Raw genomic sequence first — 10,057 nt, 5'->3', positions numbered from 1 at the left:
TTCAGTACTTTGAATATATCATGCCACTCCCTTCTGGCTTGCAGTTTCTGTTGAAAAATCTCCTGCTAGCCTCAGGGGTTTCCCTTGCAAGTTAATGACTTCTGCTGTCTTGCTACTCTTAACTTTTTAATTTCCTATATTACTATATTTGCAAAGTTAATTACAAATGTTTCAGTCTTCTTTTCTTTTTTTATTCCATTAGGCGATCTCTGTGTGTTCTGGTCTGGATATCTGTTTCCTTCCTCAGATTAGGGAAGCTTTCAGCTATTATTTCTTCAAATATTCTGTGGCACTTTCTTCTTTTGGGATTCCTATAATATGAATGCTATTGCGTTTGATGGAGTCAGAGTTCTCTAAGACTATTCTTATTTTGCATCATTCTTTTCTCTCTCTTTTGTTCAGCATGATTACTGTCCATTACTCTGTCATCCAGGTCACTAATTTGTTTCTCTGCTTCTTTCATCCTGTTGTTCATTCCATCAAGTGTGTTTCTCATTTAACTTATTATGCCCTTATCTCTACTGTTATTCCTTATTCCTATCTTAATGGTCTCACTCATATCTTCCACTCTTTGCTCAAGTCCAATGAGTATTCTTACAATCACTTTTAAAAATTTTGTTAGGCATGTTACTTATATCTGTTTTGCCTGGATCTCTGGTTTTGGCCTGTCCTGTTCTTTAATTTGGCATAAATTTGTCTCCTCAATTTGTCTGCCTCTCTGTTTCTCTGTGTTAAGAAAGTCAACTATGTCTTCTGTTCCTGAAAGTAGTGACTTTATGAAAAAGAGTTCCTGGAGTGCAATTTCCCCTGTTCACCAGAACCTGGCACTTTAGAACAGCCTCTGTGTGTTGCTTCTGCCCTGCTGCTGTGTCTCTTGTCCTGTCAGTGCAGTTATCTGCACGGACTCTCTGCCTGTTGTGGGGTATGCTTGTGGTATTAATGGGACTCAGGCAGGTCAGCTCAGGGGCAGTCGGAGGTGTGCCTGCTGGGGAACTTGGGAGGAGTCCAGGGGTGTTAGCAAAATTTGCGGTGGGCCATTAGTTCTATGCAAGACCCCCTGAAGCACTGCTGTGGCTGGGGATGCACAACTGGGTGTGATGTGGCAGCTGGGCCTCACACAGTGGCTGGGCTAGGCTGGAGCTGTTTATCTGGTGGCTGGGCAAGGTAGGCAACTGCAGCCGGGGTTCACAACTGGGTGTGGTGCACAATGGTGTCTGGTGATGCCTGTCCTGGAGGCACGTGGCCAGTCACACAGGCACAGCACACAATTGTGACCAGCATGCAGCTGGGTGAGACACATGAGGGGGGCTGGGGGCACACAGGTGGGCAAGGGATGGCAGACAGATATGTGTGACACATGGTGGCAGTTGTGTACCTGGCAACTGGGCACCCACACAGCCTTAACAAAATTTTCCGTGGACCCAGGGCTGAGGCTGGGCAGGCTTGGAGTGGGTGAGTCCTCAGAGAACTTGGGCCCAGTGAACTGCTAACAGGTTAGGTAGCAAGTGCCTATGCCACTCTACCTTCCCCAGGTGTTTCTGTGCTTATACCGGGGGGTATGGGAAGAAAATGGGACTCCCAACAGTTTTCAAGGTTCCCCAACACACTCCAAAATCAGTATGAACATTTTGCCCATGGTGTTGTGTAAACTGCTGTTTTTATGTCCCTCTCCATGCAGGCTGCTAAGGGCAGCAACCCAGCTTGCCCTCCTGGCTTGCCTGGTGCTTAATCAGCTGACCCCCAAAGGTCTATGTTCCCAGTCCCACTGGTTTTGAAAACTCAAGTAAATATAGAGAAGTTGCATCTAAGAGGTCAGAAAGCTGGATAGAGGCTGCCTGTAGGAGGGAGGGAGCTGCACACACAAAAAGGGTAGAGGAACTGGCCCTTTCACCAGGCAGCTCATGTGGGGAAGACATCCCCATACCATTTGGCTTTAAAAATCAGATGGGCTGAATTCTGCCAGTCCTTAGATCACTCTCTGGCTTACTGCCGTGGATGTGGATGGTACCTAGTTGAGAATGTGGGATGTGGGGAGTTCAGAGTCCTCTTATTCTGCCATCTTCCCAAGCTCCCTGTTAACATCATATGATGATGGCTCAACTATGTCTTTGCCTCTTTATGTTTCAGAAATTATGTAGGCAGATAGATGTGATTCAGTTATCATTACCAGATATCCTCCTGTCTTCCTAGATTTACTTTGACAATTCTTTCTACCTTAAGGCACCAGTACTACCCAGACCCTTCTTAACAAAGTTCTCTCAAGAATTCCAACAGCCTACAATGTTCTGGTGACCCCAGTCACCCCCCACCCCCCACACCTTTACAAAGGAGCTGAGGTGGAGAACCCTGGGACATTCCAGAGCACCTTCCCTAGCTTTCATTAACAGAGATATACCCATTTTTATAAAATTCTAAAAACTAAGCAAATCCAGTGACAAAATGCAGATCAGTAGTTACCTGGAGCTGAAGACACAATGGGAATGGGCTATAGGAGGACTCTTTTGGGGATGATGCAAATGTTCTGTATTTCAATTGTGGAGATGGATTCCTGCATGGAGTTACCTATCAAAATTCACTCAATGGTATACTTTTATTTTATAGTTTATTTTTGAGACAGAGCACGAGTGGGGAGGGGCAGAGAAAGAAGGAGACAAAGAATCCGGAACAGGCTCCAGCCTCTTGAGCTGTCAGCACAGAGCCCGATGCGGGGCTCAAATCCACAAAACATGAGATCTGACCTGAGCCGAAGTCTGACGCTTAACCGACTGAGCCACTCAGGTGCCCCTCAATGGTTTACTTTAAATAGATGTAGTTTGTTACACATCTTTTATGATTCAATAAAACAACTTGATAGAACTTAACCACCAACCTAAAAAAAGCTCTAAGCTTATATTATTATAAAATATAGTGGGTACCATTATCATAGTGTCAAGTACCTTCACTTATGAACTAATTTTATCCTTACAACCTTATGAGGTAGCTCCACTTTACAGATAGAAGAACTGAGACACAAGGAAGCTAAGTGACTTGCCTAGGGCCACACACCTAAGGTACTGGTGGCGCCAAGACTTGAAATAGGTGCGAGGCACAAAAATCTATGCTCTTAACCACTCTATTATTACTTCTAAAAACAATGGAAAAAAATTTCCTAAACACAAGAATATTTAGCAGCAACCAACAAGAGTGAACACTATATACAACTGCAAAATGCCAAAACATTTTCCTTGAAAGTTACATACAAGACATGGAATGTCTGTTGACCGCTATTCAAAATTTTTTTTGTGGGGAACCTGGGTGGCTTAGTTGCTTTAAGAGACCAACTTTATCTAAGGTCATACGAACTTGCAATTCAGTAGTTCAAGCCTCGTGTCAGGCTCTGTGCTCACAGCCTGGGGCCTGGAGCCTGCTTCAGATTCTGTGTCTCCCTCTCTTTCTGCCTCTCCCCCACTCACACTCTTTCTCTGTCTCTCTTTCAAAAATAAACATGAGGGTCACCTGGGTGGCTCAGTCAGTTAAGCATTTGACTTTCAGCTCAGGTCATGATCTCATGGTCCATGAGTTTGAGCCCCATATTGGGCTTTGTGCTGACAGTTCAGAGCCTGGAGCCTGCTTTGGATTCTGTGCCTCGTTCTCTCTATCCCTCCCCTGCTGACACTCTGTCTCTGTCTCAAAAAAATAAACATGAAGAAAAACATGAAAAAAATTCCTTTTAATTTTTAAAAGTTTTGCTAATCCACAACTTAAGTGACATACAGATTGGAAATTAAGAGAACACTAACCATTATTTATTGTATACTTACAGAGGTTAGGAAATGAAACAAAAAAAAATTTTTTTTAAACCTAAAAATAATTTAGCAAAGCAACTGGATCCAGCTACAACTTTTAAAACTCAGTAGGTTTTTTTTTTTTTTCCTAAGAGTGGCAATACCAATAGAAATTGAAGTATGGCTTTCATATATAGCCCATTTTTTCTCCATGCAAGAGCCTGAGTACTTTTCCAGGAGATAAGGACACTCATTCCTACTGAATATCTATATTAAATTGGAAGTGGGGAATAATATACCAACGAATAGTGCTGGATTTCCCCCTCCAGAGAGACTGAGGGTGATAACAAGACGAGGAAGTAACAAACAGAAAGTTATAGCAACTGATAGGCAGGGGTTTTTACTGAAAACATGACCAGTAATGTCCAAATCACAGTGGAAGGTTGGGCCCATGTGCTAATATGGAGTTGGGTTCCTTCCTGGTATCTGGGCACTCCCAAGAGAAAACACTTTTAACAAAGTCGTATCTGCAGATCTTATTAAGGAAAATGGAAATAAATACCAAAAGTATATCTTAAAACAGAAATCTAATTTAAAATTTACAAATGGTAAATTTCTAATTGTGTCCTTGGTTCAGTTTTTATAGACCTTCCCAATAAAATTCTTTCAACTCTTCTGAGATGCCTCCCCCCAAATGACATGATTCGTTATCGCTTGAGTATCATTCTCTTCTCTTTCTTCTCCACGGTGTAACATAAATCACAGCTCACAAAACTCTCTCCCCTCCAGGTTACATATCTGATATTGCCCCTCTAACCTCCCCTTCCTCCTATGTCACATTATCAATCCTACTGCCCTGCTAAGAGGAAATGGGTGGACCCCAGAAGCAAAGGCTCCCCAGTCCTGGGGCCCTCCTTGCAAGGCTGGAAGGGAGGTGTTCAAGCTAATGTCTCATATATGACTGTAGGACTCTAAAAAGACTTACTGTTTCTTATACTTATGGGGAATTAAAGATGACCCGGAAGATAATTAACACTAGTTAAGTGTACTCCTCTCACCTTGAAATCAGATGGCAGTTGCAGGTAGAGAGAACTACCTGACAGGGAAATCAGAGTCACTGTGAATTCCAATCACAGAAAACAGGGAAAAGTACATTATCAGTGGAACATGAGTGTTGACTTCAGCACCTAGAAACACACACATACACAAGCATGCACAGAAGGAAGTTCTAGCACAAATCACTAGTTCTTTGAGGCTGAGGAATGGCAGTAAGACTTCCACAGGTATACACAGAAAAGATGAAGGAGGCTTTTGTATGTGGTATCCTATGATACACATCTTTAAAAATCTTTGATCCAGTCGTGGAAGAGGAGTTTATGCTCAGTTAAAAATGGCTGGAGAGATGAGTTTTTAAAACTTATTTATTAAACAACTAGTATATGACAATTGTCCATATGCTAAATGACAAAGATACCATACCCGACCTCAAAGAGCCTACATTAAGTTGGTATGAAAGTATACACATATGCATTGAGAACAGTTGTCAAGATAATTTAATAACAATTGCAAATTATAGAACAAACTAATTTGAAGCATTGAGGTAAAATCAACAGAAGTTTAGGAGGAAGGAAAAAGCATTTCAAGAGGGCAGTCTCTCTGAGATGAGCTGGATCTTAATGGGTCAGAGAGGCAAACATCAGCAAATAAGAAAAGTTTTCCTAGGTAAGGAATGCAAGTGATGAGGATCTAGATTACAACAGAACTTTATAAAAGGCCATGCCCAAGATAGGAAAGTATCAGAGCACTGGAGAGTAACTTTACGTAAACGTGAAATGAATTAGCTGGAATAGATAAGCAGCATATAAATACAGTCCTTAAGAAGGATATAATCTGATTATGGGATAGATAATTAAAACCAGAGATATATTTTTAGACAGACAGACAGACAGAAGGAAACCTACAAGTACATGAAATGTGTCACCTTACTTCCCTGATAGTGGAGAAGGATGGCACTGTGACCATCCCAACTTCAGGACCCAGCAGAATGTAGGGAATGGCTGTTAATTAGCGATTCCAAAAGATCAGAGTGAACATCTTTCTTACAAAGAAAGCTTAATTCAAGTCAAAGTTTCTTGCTTTGTCTTGAAGAATCAGGTCTTAAAAACTGAGCGAGGCAGAACTGAGTGCTTCTCTCCAGTGTGAGTTCGTTGGTGGTGATTAAAAGTGGAACGCTGACTGAAGGCTTTCCCACACTCAATACATTCATAGGGCTTCTCTCCAGTGTGAACCCTCTGATGCACAGTGAGCTGCGAGCTGTCACTAAAGGCTTTCCCACAATCATTACATTTATAGGGCTTCTCCCCAGTATGGGTTCTTTGATGAACCATAAGGCTAGAATTATGACTAAAGACCTTCCCACATGCATTACATTCATAAGGCTTCTCACCAGTGTGAATTCTCTGGTGTATAATGAGGTATGAATTTTGATTGAAGGATTTTCCACATTCATTGCATTTATAGGGCTTTTCACCTGTGTGAAGTCTCTGATGTCGAATAAGACATTTACTGAGACTGAATGCTTTACCACACTCATTACATTCAAAAGGTTTTTCTCCAGTATGAATTCGCTCATGGTCAACAAGTTGAGAAATCTGACTGAAGGCTTTCCCACATTCACCACATTTATACGGCTTTTCCCCAGTGTGGAGACTCTGATGTCGAATAAGACATTTACTCCGACTGAAGGCCTTGCCGCATTCATTACACTCATAAGGCTTCTCACCAGTGTGGATTCTCTGATGGTCAGTAAGGTTTCTATTAGAACAGAAAGCTTTCCCACATTCACTACACTTGTAAGGTTTCTTACCAGTGTGAAGTACCTGATGTCGAACAAGATTTTTACTCCGACTAAAGGTTTCTCCACATTCATTGCATTCATAAGGTTTCTCTCCAGTATGGGTTCTCTGGTGGTCAAAGAGCTTGGAACTCTCGTTGAAAGCTTTTCCACACTCATTACATTTATATGGTTTCTCGCCATTATGGAGTCTCTGGTGTTGTATGAGATGGGAGCTGTGTCGGTAAGTCTTTCCACACTCACTGCACTCGTAGGGTTTCTCCCCTGTGTGGGTTCTCAGATGAACTATGAGCTGAGAGGTCTGCCTGAAGGTCTTACCACACTCATTACACTCATACGGTTTCTCTCCAGTGTGGATTCTCTGGTGCCCAATTATGTGTGATTTCCTATTGAAAGCTTTACCACATTCATCACACTGGTAAAATTTCTGTCCCTTGAGGACTCTCTGATGTTCTGTAGCACTAGAGGACAGATTTGGTTCCTTATATTCATCACACCCATCTTTTGTGGATTTACCTTTATCCTCGTGTGTGACTTTGAAGAAATCACTTTCCAGTCTGCTCCCTTCCTCATCTGAGGGTGGCCCTTCCAGCTTCTCTAAAGCACCTTCGCAGGCATTTCCTGCCTCTGGTTCCCTAGAAACCACCCCACACAGGCCTCCCGATGTTCCATCAGATTACCCCAGGCCTTTAGAAACTTCCTGCTTTGCAGTCAGATCTGGACACTCCATCCTAGTCTCACTCGCTGCCAAAAGAGAGAAGAAAACAACTTTTATTCATTTTTTGTCCTATTAAGGAAACAGAATCATCGGGAGTCTACATACCTGAAAAAAACCATCATATTAGGGGACACATTAAGAGGCGACACATTAAGAACAGGACAAAAATGGGAATTAGCTCGAGTTTTTCTTCACAGAAAGATGAAGAGGGATAGGATAATCAGTGGGCGAGAGTAAACAGACTCTGTCCTGATAGCTCTTAATTGCTCCAATTAAAAAAAAATCCGATGCAAAAGAGCACTTAGGGGCACCTGAGTGGCTCAGTCAGTTATGCGTCATACTCTTGATATCGGTTCAGGCTGTGATCTTGTAGTCATGGGACTGAGTCATGAGTTGGGCTCCATGCAAGCAGAGACTGCTTGGGATGTGCTATCTCCCTCTCTCTGGACCTCCCCAACTTGCATTCTCTCTCACTCTCAAAACAAATAAATAGCTTAAAAGAAAAAAAAAGGAGAGCAACGGGAGGGCAGGAGAGCAGACTGTAAAGATGGTGTGATCTTACAGCAGTCACGTAGTAAAATGATGAAGTCTAACATCCTTTCCACCCTGCCACTGTATGGTTCTCCGCAAAGATACACAGTAGAGATAGCATTGGCAAATACTTCAAGTCAAACGTGAGAAACAGTGTGGGCAAATACAATCAGGATAAAAACATACTAAAAAAAAGTGATTCTCAGGGCACCTGGGTGGCTCAGTCAGTTAGGCATCCGACTTCAGCTCAGGTGATGATCTCACGGTCCCTGAGCTCAGAGCCTGGAGCCGGCTTCAGATTCTGTGTCTCCCACTCTCTCTGTCCCTCCGCCATTCATGTTCTGTCTTTCTCTGTCTCTCAAAAAATGAATATACATTTTAAATAATTTTAAGAAAGTGATACTTATGTGAGGCCAATGACAAGATTTAGAGAAGCCACAGGTTCAGAAAAGCAATGAAGGGGACACCAGAACTCTAAAAGTGGGGATCCCCTAGTCCCTGGGACATTGAACTGGTAGAAGGCTCTACCGCAAGTACTGCTTTCCTATAAAAATAAAGGGATCAATAATTTGAAATATGAATCAAAATAGGTCTTTGGTATCTTGATAATCTGAAATCATAGGAAACTGAACAGTTCAATATTTCCTCTGGAATCTAGAAAAGATGGGAGGGAGCAAGCAAGCAGTCATGGCTAAACACAAAAATGGTGGTTCCGTTTAATCACATCTGAGGCACGGACACAACCCATGATGGCAATGTCAGCACATGGAAAGTTATAGGTAACGGGCTTCTTGACTCCTAAGCCCACCCACCCTCTTCAGATTGGACCACTGTCCTAGACGTGCATCCAGGGAACTTGACCCCAAAATGTCTCCTTCCAGGAAGCTGTCCCGCCTCAGTCTTGCCTGAAGGGGAAGCTGAGGCAGCCGTGCTTTGGGCCAAGTAACTGGTCTCATTACATCTCAGACCACGACTGACTGGACCAGGGCACCAGCCCCAAGTGTAGCTTCTCTGTACCTCACACGTCAGCCTCTGTTGTGGCCACGAGCAAAGTTCTGCCCACATAGAGATGAGACTGAATGGCTGAACCACCCTTGGAGTCCCTCTCCAAGTAAATCTGCAACTGGAAATAGGGCAAAATAAAGAAAACGAAAACACGTAGGAGCTCTAAGCTGACATGAGGCATGGAGAGAGGCCAAGCCATCAGGAGCCCCGGCGTGCAGAAAGTACTGGGGAACAGAAAGTCTACTCAGGAAGACGCTACGAGAGGACAAAAGATTCAGAGTGAAGAAAACGGGCAGCAGCGCGAGGAGAAAACAGATACTACATTCCCCAGCATAAAAAGTATTTGCTGTGGTTGCTGAGGACCCTGAGCTGCCCTGGGTCAGGGCCCAGGCTCCATGAGCCCGGTTTCCCCAAGGATGGACTAGCTGGCAGGTTCGATCTGGGTTTCCATTCCTTCAGCCTTACTGGAAGTTAACACAGCTCAGTACTTACAATAAGGTGAGTGGGCCCTATTCCTTACGACTGCAAAGTCTAACCAAACCAGCTTCGGTCAATTAAAAATGAACTAAAGACAATGCTGATAAGGTAGAAAGCTGAGGGATGAGTGCAGAGAGGTCACTATGCTTTTCTCTCTACTTTGTCTTACCTTTGCAACTTTCCATCATAAAAACTTGAAAAAGCAGCACATAGCAAAGAAAACGTAAAGAATGCAGACTACGTTACCGGGGAACAGAATCATTACCCAATGAGGCCACTCTGCGATAATTTTCCGGCATGAGGCTCCGGTACGCGGCTCTCTGACTGAGGTCCGGACCTCTCCACTTCCTCTCAGTATAGTCCACTGACAGGAACTCGTACGCGGCGGCAGAACCCTGCAATGACAAGCTTCTACTGCTCAGGGATATTCCCGGCCTGATGGGTGCCAAGAGCGCGGGGTGGCGCCCTGGTGGGCAAAGGGGTGGTGGAGGGAGAGAAGCTGGGATGAAACAGAGTCCGTGAACGCAGCAGGCAGGACCCAGTTCCGGAGGGTGCGGTCAGGCCGGGAAACCACAGGAGCACTTTCAGAATGGGCCAGAGCCCTCGAGATGAGCACTCGCTGTGCCTGCGCCACGCACTTGGGAACTCAGGCAACACACAGTCAAGCTCACCTGGGGCCTGACCATCCGAAGCACAGCTGCTGCTGCT

The 10,057-nt window shown here is 43.9% G+C and overlaps 1 protein-coding gene across 1 annotated transcript; it reads right to left on the bottom strand.

Moving 5' to 3' along the window:
- Positions 1-5,167: 5,167 nt before the first annotated feature.
- ZNF852 (zinc finger protein 852) lies at positions 5,168-10,051 on the bottom strand. Its single transcript, XM_039225596.1, is given in 3 exon segments — positions 5,168-7,362; positions 9,615-9,744; positions 10,021-10,051. Coding segments are annotated over 3 exon segments (1,593 nt in total). The 5' UTR covers positions 10,036-10,051; the 3' UTR covers positions 5,168-5,914.
- Between the last annotated feature and the right edge of the window lie 6 nt (positions 10,052-10,057).

The sequence above is a fragment of the Hyaena hyaena genome, unplaced genomic scaffold (assembly GCF_003009895.1).
Source record: "Hyaena hyaena isolate Hyena2069 unplaced genomic scaffold, ASM300989v1 scaffold_2398, whole genome shotgun sequence".
NCBI lineage: Eukaryota > Metazoa > Chordata > Mammalia > Carnivora > Hyaenidae > Hyaena > Hyaena hyaena.
This window is presented reverse-complemented; position numbering and strand designations above follow the sequence as displayed.